Source organism: Camarhynchus parvulus, chromosome 13 (genome assembly GCF_901933205.1).
Source record: "Camarhynchus parvulus chromosome 13, STF_HiC, whole genome shotgun sequence".
In the NCBI taxonomy this organism is placed as follows: Eukaryota; Metazoa; Chordata; class Aves; order Passeriformes; family Thraupidae; genus Camarhynchus; species Camarhynchus parvulus.
The window spans coordinates 1,201,009-1,223,373 of NC_044583.1; the positions used below are offsets into that span (position 1 = coordinate 1,201,009).

Genomic DNA, 22,365 nt, shown 5'->3' on the forward strand with positions numbered 1-22,365 from the left:
AGACTGCCGTGTAAACAAAACTGAATATCAAACTGTGGTTGTACAAGTTAATTAAAATAAAACTGTTCATACTGTGTCAGCTTTAGTAAAGTTTTAAGAGTTTTTAAAAGAGATTGGATCATTATAATAGATTAATAATTACATTTGGCAAAGTACTTGCCAAGATAATCTGTTTTATCAGCATCTTGATAAAGACCCACTATCAGCTACTGTGACCTAAAAATAATGGGAGCATTTTTATTTCCATATCCTTTAATTGTGCTCCAGTCAGAGGACATGGAAATGTAACCATGTGAATTGTGTCTGCAATGGTGTTCACAAATCACCGCTGCAAGCTGGGATTCTAATTTCCGTGGTGCAAGCAGGTTTGGGCATCTGAAGTGACTTAAAACCTCGAGTTGTAAAGAGTGATTTCACAGGAGGATGTGTGGAGACAGAAGTACCAAGTGAACATGGGTAGAAAATGTAGATGAGAAATTAAGGTCCTGAATTAAGAGACAGTATTTTTTTTATTATTAAGAAATACCAAACAAAAGCCCAAGTGGTATTCCTGTGATGAGTCCCCTGCATTGTCATACACACTGTATTGTGGCTCCCTGGGTTCTCAATAAAATTCCTCTTTGCAGTGAGTGAGCATAAAGTTCTGGGGCAGTTCAGTGTCCGAGCTCGCTGTATCTGTGGATGTTCCCTGGGCGGCAGCAGCTGGAATTGCACAACTGGCAGGAGCTTTGGGGAAATCTGTGCAGAGGGAATTGTGTGCTGAGGTTTGAGGCTCCACTTGAAGCTTTCCCGCAAGTGTACAAACGTGAGAAAGAAAAGCTGGGAGTCCATACAAACACAGCCTGGGTGGAGCTGCCAAAAGCACTTTTCTTCCCTTGTAGTCCAGGTTTAGCACCACAAGACTCAAGTGGGTTGTGGGTAGGACAACCCTGTCTTCTGCAGGGATGCAGGTTAGTACAGAACTGGGGGTTTTGGCTAAATAAGCAAATCTATTGCATGTCTGTACTCTCAGGAGCTTGGCAGTAAGCAGAGAAAGTTTCTTTCCTGCAGTGGTGGCACATTGACTCATGAGAGTTCACCTCGAGTGAGTGCTCACCACCCAAAATGGAGCCAAGGAGATGTAGTTTGAGACAACTCCAGATATTCAAGTGCATTCAGTAATTATTTTTATGTGTGTGTTATCGAAGAGATGGTAGAAAAATATTAAAGCAATAAATACTCTTTTAAATACTATTTGTTTGAACCTTGATAAATGTTTTCCATATAATGCCACAACTCCAATTCATCTGCTAGAAGTCTAAGCTTCTGTTTAGATAAAGACATGGCGAGTATGATTTATATCAAGTGCTGTTTGGGGTTATTAGGATGTTTGTATCAGTTACTAACTGGGATGCAAGCAGAATGTAAAGGAGTTCTTGTGAGTGTATGCATATATAAATATGCATGTAAGCCATCCCACATCCCTACTGTGTGGTGTGCTGAAGTAAAGGCTTCACCATTCAGCTCATGCTACAGAATTGTATCAATTATCCACAAGTAAAGGCATGATGAAAGAGATGCTGGGTTTAGGTAGCAGCAGGACATCATGGAAGAAGGATCCTTCAGTGCACAGGGCACAGGTGAGCTGGCAGGTGACAGCACTTTCACAGGTACAGCAGCAGAAGGGCCCTGTTGAGTTAGGGCAGGGTCTGGGGGAGGCTCACTGTCAGGATGGGAGGTGGATGGCACAGGAGCCCTGGAGCCTAGCGATGTCTGTGTGCCTCCAGCCATGAGTGATGTGCAGCTCAGGGAGCTCCAGCATCAGAGGTGCTATCTCCTGAACAATCCTTGACAGATTTTTCTCATTTAAGCTGGTGTTAGTTGTTTTTTCGACCATTATAAACTGCTGGCACCTCCATCATCGTGTGCAAAGATTCACAGCTCAAGTGTGCTCCCTGTGAAGAACCTCCTTGTTTTGCAGTGTCGCCTGTTTGCTTCATTTGATGCCCCTACTTGTACTAAAGATGATGAAAAGGTTTTTTCCCCCTTCTGTCTCTTCATGTTGTTTGCAAACATGCAGAGTTCTGCCATGCACTTTGTCAGTCATCGCCTCCCTGACTGCACCGTCTCTGCCTCTTTCATTATTCCTCATTTCAAAGCTCTCATGTACCTTCTGTAATTCTTATCTCTCTTATCAGTGCCTTCCCAAAGCACTCTGGGTGTGTTGGTGTGCCCACTATCTTTGTTCTTTAGAGCAGTTGCTGATAGCACCATGTAATTGTCAAATTCAATGTTCTGAAATTACCTGAATCTCCTTTGAAACCCTCTTTAAAACCATTGCATTTGCTGCCTTCTGTTCCTCTGCTGCTGACAGAGGTTTATGCCACAGATTGCCCATCTCAGTGGAGCTATTTTTTTCTGAAGAGCCTCCCAGTGAATATTGCCAGGATGAACACTGTATTTACAGGAGTGTGAAGTCCCCAGTGTTTGCTCCATTTGCTGTCTGACCTGGCTCCTGCAGTACCCCTTGGCAGCAGAGGTTCAGCGTGGAATGGTTCTGAGACCTTCCACAGGAGGTGCAGCAGAGAAGCACAGCCATGTTTATGATTCTGTGGCTTCATCTCCCGACTGTTCCTCTTTGATTCTGATCTCCTGTAGCCCTCAGAGTCCCTCAGAAGCTGCTGGGGTTGTTTGGAAAAGCATTGCTTCATCCCTTTAATGTGGAGGTGGGTGGAGGTGGAAGGTGTTTGGTGGGCGTGGATTGAGGATTGACAGTCGTGGGTGACTTTTTATTCTGTAGCTTTTCACAGTTTAATCTATTTCCTTGTTTGGTCTAAAAATCATTTATATGGAGAAAATACCTTTCCTTTTACCTTGCTGCCCAAGCACACCATTTCCCCTGTAGCTATTTTGGTGGGACAAGGTCCCTTTGCTGTTGCCTGTGCTGTGTTGTGTTGCTGTGGGATGTTTCTCCTGCTCAGCAGGAGGATGGGGGGTTTGGATGTGGGACAGCCTTCTCCCATCCCCAGAGGTGCTGGTGGGGAACCCATGCTCTGTGTGCCCGTGGGATGGGGAGCACTGGGGGGGTATTTACAAGGACTCAGCACAGTGTCGGATCTTCTCTGTTATCATCCAGCTGGAAAATATCTCCAGAACAGATAGACCTGACAGTCCTGCACTTCCCTGGGCCTTTGCAAGCTGCCCTGTGGGTTATCTCCCTCTAGAAGGGACTTCCTGGCCACTTCACATCTGCAAAAGGCATTAAATGATCAGCAGACATTTAAATATTCACCTTCATTTTGTCCATGCCTTTTATTAAAGTTCGGATAATCCAAAGAGGCTTTTAAATGGTCTGTGGCTTAATTTATTCATTTAGGAATTGAAGCAATAAACAGTCTGTGTTTTGGCCTGGCGCCGAAGCTTTTTCTTTGGGCTCTTGCAGCTCCCAGGGCTGTCTCTTCTTTAAATACCCTCTGTGCTGGCTGTGGCTCCTGTGCCTGCTCACTGACTTGGCAAATCACTAATGAACCTGCTCTTTGCTCTCTCAGGGCCACATTCTGCCCTCAGCTGAACCTGCTCGGGCTGAGTTGCTTCAGAGGGATTTCACAAGTGTAATTTTTGCCCAGGTTACTTACTGAAGTCTCGCAATATTGCACCTGGCTGTGTTAATTTTATGTAAATCAGGCGTAACTTCTCGCAGCAATCCTTTCAGGCAGTTCCTCCAAATCCTCTCCCAGCCAGCACTATGAGCTTCTTGTCTCTACAAACTCTTGCAAAATGGCTCTTTTACTACCTGCAGAGGGAATAAAAGCCACTTGCACGGGTTGGCAGTGTAGAAAGATTAAGTCAATGGTAATTAACATTGGAAACTATTTTAAGTGACAGAGCAGAAATGTTTCCAAGTTGGTTTCTTACCAGGCAGCCCAAATGCTGGTGTTGGATGATGATACCGAAACATTAGTCCTGGTACATTAAAGAGTTCTCTAGCAGAGTTTGGAAGTCTATAATAACAGTTTGGGAGATCTTTAGGGTAGGTTTCCCTAAATAAGGATCCAAATTTCTTTAGGCATCCTCAGAAATCTCTTAAAAGGTTTTCCCCATTTTGGGCTTCTTGCATTCAATGAATATGGAAAATATCTCTTTACAAAACTAGAAAATGTATATTTAAAAAGCTAATTGCAAACAGAGGTCTTGCTTTTATTTTTTTGTTTGTTTTCTGAACAGTCAGTGAGTGCTGTGTGGCTGGAATGCTTTCCACATTATTCACTGCATACATTATGCGTCTCAGATTGGAATGGGCGACTGACAGTGTAATGTGCTCTGATGGAATGTGTGTGCCTGTAGGAAAACCCTCTGGAGGAAGCTGGAAACATGCACCAAGTGTCTGTTGAGTGTTGAGGGGAGTAGGTGTGGTGCTGGGGAGATGCCCATCACCCCACATGCACTGGCAGGGGAGTGGTTTGCAGGTATTTGAAATAAGAGCTGGGGCAGTCCAGGAGAGAAATATGGAAAGAAACCAGGGGAGAGCTGCGCAGAACTCAGCTTTCCTGTTGGTAAAATCGAGTACAAACAGGGGCAGGAAGTCTGGAGGCCAATTGGTGAATACATTGATGGCTTTTTGACACCTCCTGTGGAAGGGCTGCTCTTTGCTGGTTGTGACCTTCACATTAGTGCTTGACAGCATCTCCATGGACCTTCTGTAGAGCAGGTCCCACCCTGAGCAATTGCCACGCTGATGACTGCGACAGAAAAGACATTACCATCTAAATCCTCCTTCTTTTACCTCCAGAGAATCACATTTTAGAAGATGTAAACAAATGTGTCATCGCTCTCCAAGAAAAAGACGTGGACGGCTTAGACCGCACGGCCGGTGCCATCCGGGGCCGCGCCGCCCGCGTCATTCACGTGGTCACCTCGGAGATGGACAACTACGAGCCCGGGGTGTACACGGAGAAGGTGCTGGAGGCAACCAAGTTACTGTCCAACACAGGTAAGGGTCGCTCACTCCCAGGAGCCCTGAACTGCTGTCGCTTGAAAGCTTGCGGGCAGCTGGGTACCCGTGTACCTGTAAAATCTGTTAAAGACTCAATTTGCTGTAATGCAAATTAGTGGGAGTTGTTTGCAAAACTGTTGTAAAGCGAGAAGTGTGATTTTGCTGTGTTGTCTGGCTCAAAGCTCAGCTGTGCACAAGGTGTCCCTGAGTGTGCTTGCTGTCATGGACTGGGCTGTGGGAAGCAAAAACACTGGGAATGAGTCCCAGGCGTGAGTGAAGGCTTGGAAGTTGTGCTGTGCTCGTCTTGCAGTATTGCAACAGGCTCTGCAGCTGTTCAGGGTCCAGAGGGAAGATCACATTCCCCCAGCAGAATAAATTTAGGGTAATAATTGGGGTAAATGTTGTAAAGTATCTTTATAGCTGTTGGAAGAGCATTGTGGGTTGTAGTGCCCTGCACATAAACACCAAATCAGGTTGTTCCCTATGAACTACTGGTGACATCCATTAGGGTGAGGGGTGATTCTGGCTGCTTCAGTACCAGCCACTCGTTGCTGATTTTGCTTTAATTACTTTGATGAAGAATCAAGGGTGACACTGAAGAAACAGTAAACTCTAACTGGTTCTGGCATGTTCTTCCCGGGGCACCGTGAGTCACTGAAATGCAGCCGTGCAACCTGCCCCCTTCCAGTGCTTCTTAAACTTGAGTTTCCTGATGGTAGCATGACTTCTTTCCCCCCCAAAAAATGATGTACATCTGCAGGGAACATCAAACAAACAATATTTTATCCCATAGTTTCTAGGAGCTTCTTGAGGTGTTTTCTCCTTGTCCATTAGAAGGGTGTGATAAACTTCACTGTCCAAGGGGAAAACACCAAAGAGCAGCAGCGTCAGCAGAAACGGGGCTGGATTAGGACTTCACCTCCTGTACCAAATGTTGTGATTTCAATGGAAGGACCGCACGGCTTGCAAGACAGTTAAGAGCAGGGCAGGAGTGGGAAGCAGAGAGTGGCTCGGGGTGGGACTGACCAGCTCTGTGCTCTGGCTGCAGTCATGCCGCGCTTCACGGAGCAGGTGGAAGCTGCAGTGGAAGCGCTGAGCTCGACCCTGCCCAGCCCATGGACGAGAACGAGTTCATCGACGCCTCCCGGCTGGTGTACGACGGCATCCGCGACATCAGGAAAGCCGTGCTGATGATCCGGGTGAGCACAGCTTCCCCACAGCTTTCCCTGCCTCTGTTCTACTGACAGCGCCGGGATAATGGAGAGCAGACAGGAGAACATTTTCATTTAGCTCCTATTAACATTCAGAGTCTTAAAATGTGCTAATCGCTGTGGAGCACTTGAGCAGTGCCTTTGGATTCAGATTCATTAACCAGATCTGAGCATCGATGATGGCCCAAGTTGTGATGCTAAATACCCTTCATGCATCTTTTGTAATCTCATGGTAATGTCTGGCTCGTTAATGTGCTAAAATCAGTGACCTTTCAGTTAACAACAGCAAATTAATTCAGAACTATAGATGCTTGTTGATGGTTTGGAGCTTAGAAATAAAACCTAATAGCTCTTCATTAAGTAAATTTTGAGAATTAATGTTAGTCAAAAGGAAGCTGAGATTACTTCATCTGTAGTTGGTAGAGCATGTAATTTGTTAATTGGCTAACCTGGGTAAACAGGGCAGCTCACAGAGGCCTTGACTCCTGTGTGCTTGCAGTGGGTGTGACTTGGGAGCCCTAATTTCTGGCAGGCCAGACGCAGAAGGTTGCAGTTGGTTGAAGGGATGCAGTAAAGGAAGTTCTGGTTGCAGCTGATCTATGGACCTATTTCTTGGATCTTACTGGGGCAAAAATGGGCAGGAGCCAGACATAACAAAGACAAATATAGGGGGTTTGTTCCTTTTTTCTTCTTTTCTTTGTATTTCTTGGACTCTGAGAAACTGCCTTGGTCTTTCATACTGGTGACCATGGCAGATGCAGCTTGGTGGTCAGTAAATCAAGAATGCACAGAAGATATGTGATTACAGTAACCATTGCAGTGGCTTCTTCCATATTTGCTGCTTAAAGAAAGGATCAGATGAAAACCCAGGAGAAAAGCTGACAACCACATCTGTGCTCCCCATGGAATTTTTTTCAGACGAGCTCAGGATTTATAGACAGCCAGTGGTAGTTGAGGATATCAAAGCCTTCCTGCTATGCAAAGGGTGTGAATCCCCCCCTGCTGAAGCCCTTGTTACTTAGGACAGGGAGCTGCCAGTCCCAGTGGGCAGCAGTTACCCAGGCTGGCAGTGCCAGGAACGCTGAGGTTTGCTCTGTGCCACCTTCCAGGGCCAGGGAGCCACAGCTCCATTGCCAGCAGCCAACAGCAGCTCCCTGGCCACTCAGCAGCCACCTAGAAGGAAGTTAAAATATTAACACTTGTTGTCCAGAGAGTTTATTTTGGGATAAAAGAACCATCTAAATCTTTCCAGGGCTTGGTGTAACCCTGCTCACAGGGGCTCATTCACCTCAGTTTTGTCCAGAGGCTCCTGCTCTTTACAGGGACCAGCAGGAGAAGCCACTGCAACACCTCATTTTTGTGTTTTTGCAGGGTATTTTCAAAACTACCATCTCACTATATCTGTATTTATTGAAGAGAAGTTCTTCCCCCCTCCTTCTGCCCAGGCTCATCACCCCAGAGGAGTTTCTGCCCTTGGTGGCACTTGAAAGGCAGAGTTACACTTTGTGTGTCCCTGGGCTTTGGGAGGGATGGGCAGAGGGGAGTCACAGACAGAATCATGTACAGCAGAACTGCTTTCTTTATGCTTTTTTTTTTTTAATATTGACACACTGAGCTACTTCTTAGTGTGTCCCTCTGCTGATGTTGTGGCATATCCTGTTCTCCAGGGCCTGGAGAGGAGGCTGAAATACCCAAAGTCTTGATTGTCACCCTACTCACCCTTGCTTTCTGGCAATAATTTTTGCATGTCCATCTCTATTTTCACTGTATCACAAAGTGTCTGTAGTGGAAGACAAGTCTGTGAAATTCAAATCATAGGGAAAAAATCTAAAGAACAGGGATTTTATTTGCATCTTATCTGTTAATCACAATTTATTGCATCTATCAGTGAAGTTCTTTGTTGACCCAGCTCTGGAGAATTGTCATGAAGTGCCACTTTAGCAAAGATGTAGTATTTTGACAAACATGCTGTTTAAACTTGATAGGCTTTATAAAAAGTTTGCCTGCTACAGACTGGCAGTAGCAAAAATAAATCCTAGGCAAGCAGGAACTAGGTCAGATGTGTTTAGCCTACAGCATAAAAGCTGGCCCTTACTAGCTGAAATTTTTCAGCTTTTCCCGAGGGATAAGGATAAATTTTGAGATACTTTATCTGTTGTTAATTTAGTCAATGCTTTGATTCATAATTGTGCTGAAGACACTGTCTGTGCTTCTGAACCAGCCCTTAGAGCTGTGTGTAATTCCAGCTTCAGAATCCCGAGTGAAGCTTTTACATTTAATCAACTTGCAAAAGCGCTGCTCGCATTGCAAGAACTTTTTTCTGTCTTTCAGATGCTGAGTGCATTAATGTCCTAACAAATTCTCAGCTGTTTAGTTACTGCTGTGTGATTCTGGGGATCCCTATGGTGTTTAACAGGAGCAGTCAAGCACATAAAATCACACGTGTTCAGAGCTGGATACAGTCCCTGTATTTACCTTTTTGTTGAAAACATGGAATAATTTTTACCCCCTCTGATTTCCATTCTCTCTGCCTGAAAAATAATATTCTTGTTGGTTTTCAGAGCCATGAAATCTGTAGTTTGACTCTGCTTGAATGCTTTTTCCTCAGACTCCTGAAGAGCTGGATGATTCTGACTTTGAGACCGAGGATTTCGATGTCCGCAGCAGAACCAGCATCCAGACTGAGGATGATCAGCTCATTGCTGGACAGAGTGCAAGGGTAAGACACAAACCTCAGCTTTATCCAAGTGTGACCTGCCTTCAAGAAACACTTCAGCTTGCTTTGAAAGCCTACGTTAAATTTGAAGGGGGGTGATAAAAATGCTGGTTCAGAAAACTGGCATTTTTTTGTTTCCAGCATTCTTCTGAAAAGGAGGTTGAGTGAAATGCAGTTGGTCTGATGGATGTGAGAAACGTCTGTGGTTTATTTTGGGTATTCTGAAAGATCAAAATCCTTTTAGTACCAAGAAACTACATCACATTTTGATATCACAGACATTGTAGTCGAGTGAGCTTCTGCAGGGAGGTACAGGGCAGATCACTCATTGGACTAATGTTATTTTCAACAGACAAACATTAACTTTATGAGAAAAAAAATCTTCCCAAAATGTGTCCTCACACACGTGCTGGTGTGTGTTTGGTCACTGAGCATTTATCAAGACAACATTGAGAGGAACTCAGAAATGAAATCATTTCAACTAACTGCATTTCCTGTGACTCAAAAATGAAAGCATTGATAGGCAATATATAATCATTAAGAGGTGAAACCCTAAAATCAGTGCATTGAAGGAAGACCAGGCCTTACCTATTGCTTTTATTTGACACGGCCCCTCTGGATCAATAACAATTTACACTCTTGGGAAAGTGCCATGGCAGATTTTTTGTGGAGGCTCTTCCTGCCAGGCAAGAAGCGGCCAGACCTTATTTATCAAACCTGGGCCACGTTGGCTTGGGAATTACACCAGCTGGGAGGATTTTTATGCTCCCCTCCCTTGCACAAGCACTTTCTATGCCTGGACCCTGACCCCCTTGTATTTAAATGCAGACATTGCTCATTTACCTCTTAGCACAGCTGCTGCCAGAGGATTTTTAGTACCAAAGGCTCCTTTTTGCCTGCTCCTGGAGGCATCTGTGCTCCCAGTATTTATGAAGGCAAGGCCATGGAGTCTTACACAGGCTATAAACCCAGTCTGAGAGATTTTATTTGGGAGTAAGCACATACTCTTTATTTTCACTTACTCTTTCCTCAGCAGACATGTTTCAAAAGAGTGCAGCTTGCTTTTTGCAGGGAAGAGACTGGTAATATTTCTTATTATCCTCAATACCCAAGTGGAACTTAATTTTAAAACATTGAAATTTTCTGTAAAAGACAAGTCCTCCTTCTTCATGCAGTTTTATTTTGAGGGATGGTAATATGTGGCAAATTTGTTTGGAGTCTCAACAGCTTTATCATGCAAAGGGCCATATTTTAAGTGTCAACTTGTCTTTCTGGGCACTTTTTCTTTAAAAAGAGTATAAACTTTGATTCAAAATGGAAGCAAATGGCTCTGTAAAGCCTCTAGGTAGAGGATTGCTATTAAAGTTTTATCCCCCATCTACATAACTGAAATTGGTTATTAGTGAAATGTTCCAAAAAGCCTCTTCAAGGCAGCAGGAGGCCATGTGAGAAAACTCTTCTCTTCCAGGCTATCATGGCTCAGCTCCCTCAAGAGCAGAAAGCCAAGATTGCTGAGCAGGTCGCCAGCTTCCAGGAGGAAAAGAGTAAATTGGATGCTGAAGTGTCAAAATGGGATGACAGTGGCAATGACATCATTGTCCTGGCCAAGCAGATGTGTATGATCATGATGGAAATGACAGACTTCACCAGGTGAGGCTTTTTAATTTGTGCTCACTCCCAGCTGCCTGGGCTGCTGGGCTTTCAATGAGACACAGTGCAAGTTCTCCTAAGAGTCTCACTTCTTATAATCTCTTTTAAATGGTGCCCTGTTCCAGCTGCATATTAACTGGGGAGATGCATTATTGTGCAGCGGCTGGGTGGTAATAACTGTTTAAATTGATCTACAGATACACAGCAGTTATTGCCTGTCTTTCTTTCTTTCTTTCTTAAGGGTGATTCTTATCCCCAGGAATATATATATATATATTTGCTCAGTTCTTTACAGCATTAAATTCTATGGGCTTCTCAATATTGCCATACTGCAGAAATAGTTCCTAGTACAGTTACTTGCAGAGGAAAAGAGAGGGTTTTTGATGCCTTTTGAAATTAATTTACCAGATTTTATATAACGCTGTTTTTTAAACTTCATGTTCCATTCCATAAAAATTGCAAATCCATCTTCTAAAATGTTATCTCTTATCATCATTAAGCTGCTCAAAGCAGTGAAATTTAAGATGTTTTTATTCCTGGATTTAAGCTAAATGTGGGGAAGAGCTGAAAGGGGGTAACTCTTGAAAATGAAGGTGTTGTAATGGCTGCTCCAGCCTTCTGCCCTTTGGGTGAGGAGTCACTGCCAGCACAGTGTGGGACAGGATGAGAAAAGGGACACAGAATTCAGTGCTGTGGTTTTCCTGGTGCTAGGAGGGAGCGTCTGGTCTGTTTTGCAGGGGAAAAGGTCCTCTGAAGAACACGTCAGATGTGATCAGTGCAGCCAAGAAGATCGCAGAGGCCGGGTCCAGGATGGACAAGCTGGGCCGGACCATTGCTGACCACGTGAGTCACATCCTGGAGCCTCCAGCTCCAAGGAGCAAGAGATCTTTCAGTACTGCAGGCATGATGAACAGATGAAAGTGTGTTTGCTTTTGGGGTCTTTAACTGATTTTCCAGATCTGCTAGAAAATTCTGTTCTTTCTGTTCTTCCCAGCTGCTCTCCTGCCTCCCTGAGCAGTGACACAGCAGCTCCTTGGCTGGAATCAGGCACCTGGCATTTTGTGCCAGCCCTGCTTCAGGTCACATAGAGCCAGGGCAGTGCCAGTGCTGAGCAGGACCAGGCTGGGCTCACATCACACCCAGAGCACTCCTGGTGCTTCCCAAAGCACAGACTGCAGGGACAATGGCACCTGGCCTATTGCACCACCTTTAATACTGGCTTTGAGGCAGCTTTGTGAGATCAACAATTTTCAGATGCTCCACAGACTGAGTGGGGAGTGTGTCAGAGCTCTCTGGTGTTTTTCACTGTCAGAGCTGGTGAAGGCTTGGAGCAAGGCCTGCAGGGACCTGAGCGTGGCTGTGCTGTCCCCGTGCTGGGAAGGAATTCTTACAGGATTGAACGAGCATGGCCAGCTCAGGGATTTATTTATGCAATGCCTGTCCTGAGCCACTGAGAAACTGGGCCAAGCAAGAGCACCTTTGGCCTCAGCCCACACCCAAATAGCAGGGAAACATCAACAATAGTAATAATATTCCACCTTCAAGAGAGACTCTGAAATGCAAGCAGTTTAAGTCTGAGATCATGGGCTAAAGTTTGTTTTCCCAGTTGTCACTTGCTTTCCAGGCCTTTTCAGGATGGAAATTTGTACTGCAAGGTTTTCACTGAACCAGTGTCACTGTGAAGGTAAATCATTGCAGTGCAGGACTCTCTCTTAATGTTGCATTCAGAGGTGCTTGTGTACACCTTCCTTTATTAATGATGCAGTGAGAAATGTTCAATGGGGAGATAAATTTGATAAGTGTTTTTTCAAATGGCTTTCCTTGCTACAGCACTTTGACAGCCTTGTTTCTGCAAGAACCAGGTGTGCTGCTGGTGTAGGTAAATGAAGCAAGGAGCAGTTTGTGTTCAAGGTCTCAGGGGAGCTTGGGCAGAAGGTTTACAATGCCTTTTTCTTTTTTTTAATTCACATGTTTTATGCAAAGTTGGTATATGGTTTTCTGTACCAAGCCATTTCAAAATATGAAAGAAAACTACTTTCAGTAGCAGTAAGGTCCTTAAAAATGTAACAGATTAAGCACATGTTTGAAGATAAATATGAGCAGCACTGTACAGTTAGTCATTTTGACAAGAATATAGCTTTTTCCTGACTCCATACTCTGCTAATACTTTGAGCCTGCATATTTCATTAGATGTGCTTCCATACTCTTTAGAAACATGTTAATGTGGAGCAGAGTGACAGCTACAGAGCAGGAGCAGCTCCTGGTTCCTGCTGTCCCTGCCCCTGGAGGAGGGAGCACACGGAGGGGCTGTGTCCTGTGTGCTGGGTGACCCCAGAGCTGTGACCCCTCGTGTCACTGTGCCAGCAGCTCCCAGCTCTGCCATCAGGCCCTTCTGCAGCACATTCCTCTGGAGCTCCGAGAGCTGCTGTCCCAGGAATTCCCTGTCTATTGGGATGAGTTCTGCCATCAGCTGCAGGTTCTCCCTGAGGTTTCCATCCCTCACTCCAAGCAGCTGCTGCTTGTTGGGAACAGGGGAATATGAAGCAGTTATGAGCACAACACAGATGACAATGATTTGCAGCAAGGGTTCTCTCTATTATTTATTTTTTCAATGTCAGAACACCTACAAAGCCAAAGGAACTTTCTGGTGTTTTTCCCTTCCGTGGCAGTGGGAGGCTGAGGTTACATCAGCTCTGATCACCCCGTGAGAAGCAGCTGGGGTCAGGGAAGGGGTTGCCCCATTTCCCAGTGAAAGGCTCCAGCAGCCTCGTGCTGGGGACACTGGTCCCTGCTGGGGGGCTGGGCTGGGCACCCTGGGCACAGGCTGGTGGCAGCTGCTGGCACAGGTGGTCAGTGCCCATCCTCCCAGGGAGCTGCCTCCCCAAAACAGCTGCTGGCAGCTCCTGCTGGGCCCAGCGGGCTCCCGGGGCTGAGGGGCATTTTTTGGGAATTCCTGGTGCAGCAGGCCCATTCCCAAAGGAAGAGGCAGTGGGAAGAAGAAGCTCTGGGGTTGCTGGCACTCCCCTGCAGCCGCTGGGGATGGTCTGTGTCCATGAGCACACACCACCAGGGCTCTGCTTCTCTGCAGGCTCAGCTGGGGTGGCAGGAGCTGAAAGTGGGGGGTGTTTGCTGTGTCTAGGATGGAGCCTGGATTTGACCTGGAGCAGCCAGCTTATTGCCAGTAAGCTTCCCTGAGTCTGTGGCAGCAGCTCAGTTTGGGGGCTTTGGGAAGGTGGGGTGGCCCCCAACACGTTCATTTCCATCTGCACTGCACTCCCTGCTGGGCTGTGCTGTGTCTGTGAGAACCCATCCGTCTCTGCAGATGGGGGTTGTGGCTGTGGGTTAGTCCAGTAATGTCATCATTCTTGATCAGTGTTCAAATTGTTGCCTTTTGGGTTTTTTGATTTTTATCCGAGTGCTTCTGCCTAGGAAAGGACAGGGCTCCTGCAGGCACCCGCAGTGCCTTTTGTTGATGCTCTTTTTTATCTCGTGTTACATCTCCATTTAAACCTCATCTGTCTTTGAGCTGAGTCCTCGATCCTGCCTGCAGAAATAGCACACACAGGAGAGGATCTGGGTTTCCATCTCACACTGGATTGATGTACACAGCCCAGTGATGATTCCTATTCCACGAAGGTTTTGCTGCCTTCCTCAGCTGTTGGTGAATGTGCAGCAGCCTCCTGCCTTGAGAGTCTTTCCTTGAAGGATTTCACAGCCCCACAGAGTAGCTGGAATTGTTGAGCCATCCCCTGATGGGTACTGGGCATTTGTCAGCCCTCGAGCCCCTGCACTGCTGTGCTGCTCACTCGCTGTGTTAGATGAGCTCTTTGGGAGATGGAGAGCAGTTTCCAAAATGGTAATTTGGGCTTTTCATTAGCTCTTTGGCCAGGGCTATTTGTGGACTTGCTCTTAAACATCTTGTACTGCTGACTAATATTGATTAGCTTAAAAAATTAACCTGCAAGCTTTGCTGCTTCGTTAGGCAGGGCTTCACTGCACTGATGGGAGCTGCGTGCCCACGTTGAGAGTTGCAATTACTTTGGGTGTTCCATCATTTTCCTTGGGACAAAGAAGGTGGTTTTATGTCTGCTGGTGGGGTCAGATGCCCATAAAGCCATGCAGATCTCCCACTGCAGTGCCCCTGTGTGTGTGTGTGAGCTCTGTGGGCACATCACTGCAGCACCTGAGTTACCTCTGCTCAGCACAGAGACCACTTTGCCTTACAAAAGCCACTTCTGGCCCTGGAAAAAACCAAATGTATGTGTTAGCTGCACTCACCTTCACTGCAGAGGGAAATGCCTGTTCTGGCAGGTTGAGTGCTGTTGGGAAGGAAATGCTCCTCCCTGTGAGTGGGACCATGTTTGCACATCCCTGTGTGTGTACCACGATCTGCTCCTCTTTTATACAAAGAAAAGAGCTTCTGCTTCCATCTCATAGCTAAGGAGAGAAGCTCTGCAGGGAGAATCAGGGCTCAGAGCCTGCTGCTCACAACCAGGAGGGGATTTTTACCTTGCCCTCAAAGGGGAGGAGAGGCTGCATGGCCAATGCAAAACCCTCAGCTGGAGTGAGGCATTAAGTAATGAAGTGGTGCCACAGTGAAGATTAATCTTTCAGCCATGCCATGTCCATTATGAATCTTCATCAGAGGGTCCATTGCACAGGATCAGGGTCTTAGGTGAAATGGGATTTTGCTGTGAACAGGGGTGTGTGAAAAAGAGCTCTTAAATCACTCTGGATGGGGGTGCAGGTGTCCAGAAGCTGGAGATCCCTGCAGGGTGTAGTCTGTAGTCCTGTCCCTGGATAATGCCTGGTGAATTCCACTGCTCCAGCTGAAACAATGCTGGGCACAGTGCAGCCTGCCTTGGAGCAGGAGAAAAGGATCAGTGGGAGCCTGATGGTGGTTTTGTACAGGAAGCCTGTGGATGCTGGGTGGGGAGATGATGAGTGGCCATTTCCATGGAACAGGAGCTGTCTGTGGGGTACAAGTGATGCTTCTCTGGGGTTCAGAGCAGGGCTTAAGCAACATGGGGTGTGACCCAGTGGGATGTAAATCACATGGATGTGAAGCTGTAGGTGTTGTGTGTGTGTGAGCATGTGGGCTGCCCCTGGGGCTGAGGGCATAGGGCTGGCCCATGGGGGACCTGCTGCTGGGACCCCACTGCTGCTGCTGCTGCTAAAGGGGCTGCAGGGCTGCTGAGAGCAGCAGAACCCTTCCCACAGCCTTTATGTCCTACAGAGCCTGCTCTGGACCGTGGCTGCTCCTCAACTGGGCTCCCCTCTGGTCTGGAAATCCAGCCTGAGCCTGGCTCATCTGTGGTTCATTCTTCAGTTCTGTCCCAGAAAATGCCACCTCCCCAAACTGCACAGAAGACTCCTGCAGAGCCTTGTGTGCAAAGCTGAAAAAGTTACATTTCTCTTACGGATGAGTGCTGCAGCAAGCACCTTAAAAATGTCATTTTGTGCCTGGTGAGGAACCTGCTTTCCTCACTGCTACAAGATGGGAGCAGAAGTCAGGAAAAATCTGTTTGCTGCATGTAATTGAGTCGCTGTTGAGTTTATCATTTTCGAGCTTGGAATACTTTAGATTGAGGATCGAGGAAGGAATTGGTAACAGCTGCTAGTTGCAGCTTGAAATCTTGGGTGTCAGACCATTGCTGCTGTGTCCTGTGCAGTACAGGAAGGACCTTTTACAGCTGACAGACCTGCTCTGGGGAGGGTAGATAGTCCTCCTTCTCTTCCTCTTCCTTCTGTTCCTCCTCTGTCTCCTCCCTGGGAGGGCTGTTGAAGGGCAGTGGAAGGAGCCTGTGCAGTGCTGCCCCTGCTCATGGCTCCTGGGTTTAGGTGCCTCTCACTCTGCTCGGCTGTCTCAAAGCCCAGGCTCAGCAGGGAGGGAGGGCAGCGCTGTCCCAGCCCATCCCCTGCACCAGGGGAGGTGCCTGGAGTGTGTCTGGCTCCTGCCCCAGCCCTGCCCGTGTCACCCACAGTGCCCGGACTCGGCGTGCAAGCAGGACCTGCTGGCCTACCTGCAGCGCATCGCGCTCTACTGCCACCAGCTCAACATCTGCAGCAAGGTGAAGGCCGAGGTGCAGAACCTGGGCGGGGAGCTCGTCGTCTCCGGGGTACGTATGGCACACGCCTGCCTCAGGCAGCTTTGCTCCCACACGTTATTCCATGTGAGCTTCAAACCCCACGGAACAGAGACTGGAGATGCTGGAGCATTCCAAGTTGTAATGGATGCAGAGTTTGTGTTGCAGGAACGCTTGCTGTGAAAATACAGACTTCACATTTCCTTATTCAAAAGTGTTTGTAGACAGATTCACTTCACCTCTGTGTGATCTGTTTTCCGGACTGCTTTTCACTCTTAGGGAGGTTAAATCACTTTATCAGCACAGTCAAACCTGCCCCACGTCTCTGCACAGCCTTGGAACATGCTGGGGTCCTGCAACACTCCAGAGATGTTAATATTTCAGGATGGCTGTGCCCTGAAGAGTGCAGGGATTTTTAGTGGCTTCTCTGGTTTCTGACAGCTGGAGGCTGCCCCAGGCCAGCTTGCTTCCTTATTCCAGCCATTACTTTGCAAATAATTTTTTTCACTGTAGTTCACGAAATGCTGCCTCCTAAGAGAATTCTGTATGACAGATATTTGGGGGGAGGGAAGTGGAGCTAAATTCATAATTTCTTCTGGCATACTCTTCCTTGCTCTGCATAGGCACATTTGGTCACTTCTGGTGCCTTTGTCCAGCCATGTCAGGACTGAGGAAGGAGATTGGAAGAAGGGACAGAATTGGCCCTTGGATAGTCCAGAATTGCTCCCTGATCAGCAAATGGAGAAACTTCCCACATTCTGCCATTTTGATACCACAGAATCATGGAACAGTTTGGGTTGGAAGGGATCTTAAAACTCATCCAGTGCCACCTCCTGCCATTGCAGGGACACCTCCCACTGTTCCAGGCTGCTCCAAGCCCCATCCAGCCTGGCCTTGGACACTTCCAGGGATCCAGGGGCAGCCACAGCTTCCCTGGGCATCCTCTACCACTGATATTTTCCAGTGAAACCCTGTTTGATGTCTCAATTGCTTAAACTTAGTAGCACAGATTTCCCCCCAAAACCAGGGAGAGCTGTGGAAGGAGAGCTTGGGGCAGCAGGGGCAGTCAGCAACAGAAATCCCTGCATGAGCTGAGCCCATCTGGGGGTGATGGGGCTGTGCTGCCCCCCCTGCTGCCTTTCCAGCCCGCAGAGCAGCTCCAGGGGCTGTGGTGGGATGTGCTGCTGTTCATGTCCTGGGAGCTGGGAGGCTGAAGGCACGGAGCTGTCAAAGCAGGAGATGTGTTACTGTGCAGCAATACGTACTCCAGGGCTTCACTGCAGTTACTCAGTGCCTCCAGGATTCACATCCCCCTGCCATAAATCAGTGGTAGAACAGCCTGGCAGCTGTAGTCTGATCTCCTGGTTTTATCCCTTCTCCTTGAGCCTGTCCAGTGGGGCTGAGGGCTGCCAGCAGCAGTGTTGAGCTCCATGGGATAATCAGATGAAGTCCTCGGCCAGTCCAGAGGCATCACCTCTCTGAAAGGAAGGTTCTGTCCGGTGTTAATGCCCTGGCCCTGCACCCGAGTGCTGTGAGAGCAGAGCAGGGCCAGGAGGGCAGAGCTGGCACCTGCAGAGTCTGACAGGTCATTCAGAAAAGCACCTCCCTGCTCTCCTGGCCTTTAGTGATTCCTCTTGCTGTGAGGATTCCTGCAAACACTCCAGCACAGTGGTTTCCAGGCTCATGAGGAGGAGGGGAGAGCACAGGGGCTTTCCAGAGGATCTGAGGAGCCATGGTAGCAACTGGAGCACAGTGGAGTAGAAGGGAGGGGACAGTGCCCCAGAAAAGCCACCAGAACCAAACCCTGCCCCAGATCAAACCCCTGTCCTGGCCCATTTGGCCTTGACAAGCTGGGGATCCCACCCAGAGCAGGACACTGGCCCCTGGAGAAGGGGGTCCCAGCTGAGGTTACCACAGTGCTCCTGCCTTCTCTCTTCCACCCTGCCCTGGTCTCAGCTCTTTATCCCTGCTGTGCCCTACAGTTTTGACAAATTCATGTTTTTCCTTGTTTTGATGCTCTGGTAAATCAGGAGCCAGCTGGGAAAGGGCTCCAGGCCTGGCTGGTGATGCAGTTGTGTTCCTTCCTTCCCAATACAATTTAGTATTCTAGGGTGATTTAAATATTTATTATCAGTGATTAAGATGTTACTACAGCTTTATTAATCTCATTAGAGAATAAGCAACTGTTAAATCTTAGTCACAAAAGCAAAGGGCAGAATACAAATGTTTCCAAGTGCCATTGATATGGAAAATGCATACAGGGGGGCAAACCCTGCTTTTGTGTTGGTGGCACAAGTCAGCTTCGTAACCACTGAGCATCCAAAAAAACCTTGCCTCAAACTGGGAGCCTCAGGTTTCAAAGGAAAAATAGAAATCAGTTTTCAAGTGGTTTTACCCGCAGGCCTGTGGTGCTCTCAGTGGAAGGCTGTGTTTGGGGGTTCCATGGTGGGTAACTCTCTGTCCCTTGGCAGGTGGACAGTGCCATGTCCCTGATCCAGGCAGCCAAGAACCTGATGAACGCCGTGGTGCAGACGGTCAAGGCCTCCTACGTGGCGTCCACCAAGTACCAGAAGTCCCAGGGCATGGCCTCCCTCAACCTCCCGGCCGTCTCCTGGAAGATGAAGGCTCCGGAGAAGAAACCCCTGGTCAAGAGGGAGAAACAGGACGAGACCCAGACGAAAATCAAGAGGGCATCCCAGAAGAAGCACGTAAACCCCGTGCAGGCCCTCAGCGAGTTCAAGGCCATGGAGAGTATCTAGAGGAGAGCTCTGGCTTGGGGGTGTTTTTCTCTATCCCACTACTGCTACTTCCAGAACTCTACTTTTAATACGCTAAGGATTTTTCAAAAATTTACTATTCCTCCAAATGTATTTACTTAATATAATTTTGATAACTTTTGTTTAGATTACCTGGGGAGATACTTAAATTTCTAAGTCCTATCAGTATATCTTCAGCCTGCAGAAGTGTGGCAATTTAGATGGCTTTTAGATTACAGGGGTGGATTTCTAGCTGGAAACTGTTTTTTATAATCTTGCTTTAAATGAATTATTCTATAACCAAAGAGGATTTTACAGTAACACTAACGGTTAACACTAATACTGGATCATGATACTCAGAGACTCAGTTTATCATGGTGATCAAGAAAGAAAAAATAGATTTTTTACTCAAAAAAAAAATTAATGAAATTATTGTATGTGATAGTGTATCTCTGCTGTGGGGGTGGAGAGGGAGCAAGCTCAGAGGAGTTTGAAATTGCAGCAGGCACCGGCTGTGTGAGCACAACTGGAAAACAGCTGGAAAAACGCTACACCCGTGCCTGGGCCGGGCTTTGCTGAGGATCGTGTTTGGAGCTGGGCTCGGTGGTGCCCTGGGGCCGTGGTGCTGCTTTTCCTGGGCTGCCCCGGAGCCCGCTGGGGTTCCCGTGTGCTCCTGGCACCGCTCCGCTGCCGGGGGAGCCCCCGGGGCCGATCCCTGCGGAAACCTCCCCCGGCGTGGGCGGCCGATCGCTCCCCGTGACACGGACGGGAATTGTAATGCCTGGTTACAAATTACTAATGTATTTTGCTGCGGGACACTAATAAAGTTGCTTTTCCCAGCTGGTGCATTGTGGTGCTGTGAATGGAGCCCGCCCATCGCCCCCCCCCCCCCATTCAGATGCAAATCAGCTTTGTGCTCATTCCTCATAATTGCTCTGCATCCCGCCTTGGGCTTCCAGAGGCACCCAGGAAATCGTGTTTGCTCAGGCTGCAATTTAGACTGTACATTATTTGTGATAACTATAGCTACAAGGTATAATTTCACTGTCTTATTTAAATTTTATGAATTTCAGTGTGTTTCACACGTCCCAGTCGAGTCGAGTGCAGGGAAGTGGTGCCTGCACGGGGCATCACCACGGTGCCTGTTCCTGTGGAGCTGGAAAAGCCTGGGCTGGAGTCAATGTCTAAAATGCAGCTCCATTTTAGAACTGAACCTTGGCACTGAAATGTTATAATTTTATTTATCTCAATCAGCTCATAATTTACTGTATTAAGGTTATTGCTGTCATGTTACTGTAATGCTGATCGTAATTAAGCTAAATAGTTTTTGAGATATTTTTGCCAAATGTATTATGTTTTCAAGCATTTTAGCCTCTTGAGTACAGCTGTTAAACAGTGGAATTATAGGATGTTTTCATACACCCTTAACACATACACAGGCTCGGAGGGGGAGCTGTGCTCCACTGCCGTTTGGGGGTTAACAGGCTATAGGTCTTCTTTTAGAGAAAACTATTAACTGAATTTATACAATATAGGGGTTTTTCCTCTTGGTATTGTCTTAAAGGTGACATTCCCTGAGCTGTTTAGGGAGTACATCCAATGCCTCCCACCAGTACAATCTATTAATGAGCTTTAAAAAATAACCCTTATTAAGATGTACAGACTAGTTTACACTTATTTATCTTTTAAATACATCTTCGTTTAATTTATGCTACAAGCATTGAGTATCAAGAAATTAAAAGTGGTTCTCCGCTGGTGAGAGCTACAGCCCCAGTGGGTACGGGAGGAGCAGGAACGCCATGGGGACAGGAGGCAAAAAACCTCAGCTCAGCTACATTTCCTTTGTACCCAAGAATTGCTCCTCTGGGAATTGCGTTTGGGTTTGGAGCAGAGAAGGGCATCGAGGTGAATCATTATTGGTGTAACACTTAATTGCTCCGTTCAGAAGTACGGCAGTAGCGGCTGGAGGGGAGAAAACGCCTGTCCCCTTAGAAGAGGGGGGATTTTGTGTCACGAAATCCCAGTTTAGCTGGGGACGTGGCGGTGACACCGGGGCTGGGGAGCGGCAGATCCGGGGGCCGGAGCGGGCAGGGGAACCCCGAGCCGGGGCAGGGCAGGGCAGTTCCTCATCCCGGAGCGACCCCAGCCCCGGTCCCGGTGCCTCCGGCCCCTCCGGGTTGTTCGGCACCAGCCCCAGACCCAGGTGGTTCGGGAGTTCAAGAGCGCCGATCCCGTGCCAGGGAATTCCAGCCCTGCGTGTGAAAGCGGCGCTGGAGCCGCGGCTCGGCGAGGGGCTCCGGCCGCCAGCGAAGCTGTGACTTTATTAGGGAGCCAATTGGAGAGAATTACAGTAATTACTGCTCCATGTAATTAAGCGCTGGGGAAGGGCTCGTGCTGTCGCTCTCGCTGCCGGAGGACGATGCTCGGCTCGGGAGGGAGCGAACGGGCGGGCAGAGCTCCGGGGGTGAGCGAGGAGCCAAACCCCACCTTCCCAACTCCCTGCCCTCCGTGGAGATGGGGGGACCCGCCGTGGCTTTGGGCAGGGAAGGGCTGTGGGATTTCCCTACCCGCCAGCTCCCCATGGCTGCTCCCCAAGCACCGCCTGGAACAGGCCGGAGTACTTGCTAGAGGGGTTTTGGGGGGTTTTTGCAAGGATTTGAAGATGTTTGGGTTTGGGGTTTTTTTGCAGTGCAGTGGGACAGCAGCTTTGCTGGGTCTGTGCCAGAGCCGAGCAGACCTGGCAGTGCAGGGATCTCAGGAAGATGAACCCACATTATCTTCTAAAGTGTATTAGTGAAACCACATTAAATCCTCAGGAGATACGTCTTATTCCAGATTTCAAGTGCTCTTAATTCAATTCCGCGGTGAATGGAGCCACGTTGAATTTATGCCGCTTTAATTGTGTGTGAAGTTTCCGTGCCGCGATTTAATGGCCGTTAATGAGCGCCTTTCCCACTCCGAGCTCTGCCTGCTC

The 22,365-nt window shown here is 47.8% G+C and overlaps 1 protein-coding gene across 1 annotated transcript in view; it reads left to right on the forward strand.

Annotated features, from left to right (window-relative positions):
* Window positions 1-19,701, forward strand: part of CTNNA1 (catenin alpha 1) — a 116,684-nt gene extending 96,983 nt beyond the window's left edge. The window contains 8 exon segments of the mRNA XM_030957794.1: window positions 4,769-4,969; window positions 6,021-6,068; window positions 6,071-6,171; window positions 8,792-8,902; window positions 10,368-10,549; window positions 11,287-11,392; window positions 16,534-16,668; window positions 19,107-19,701. Of these exon segments, the coding sequence (XP_030813654.1) occupies window positions 4,769-4,969; window positions 6,021-6,068; window positions 6,071-6,171; window positions 8,792-8,902; window positions 10,368-10,549; window positions 11,287-11,392; window positions 16,534-16,668; window positions 19,107-19,394 (1,172 nt within the window). The 3' untranslated portion in view covers window positions 19,395-19,701.
* The last annotated feature ends 2,664 nt before the right edge of the window (window positions 19,702-22,365 follow it).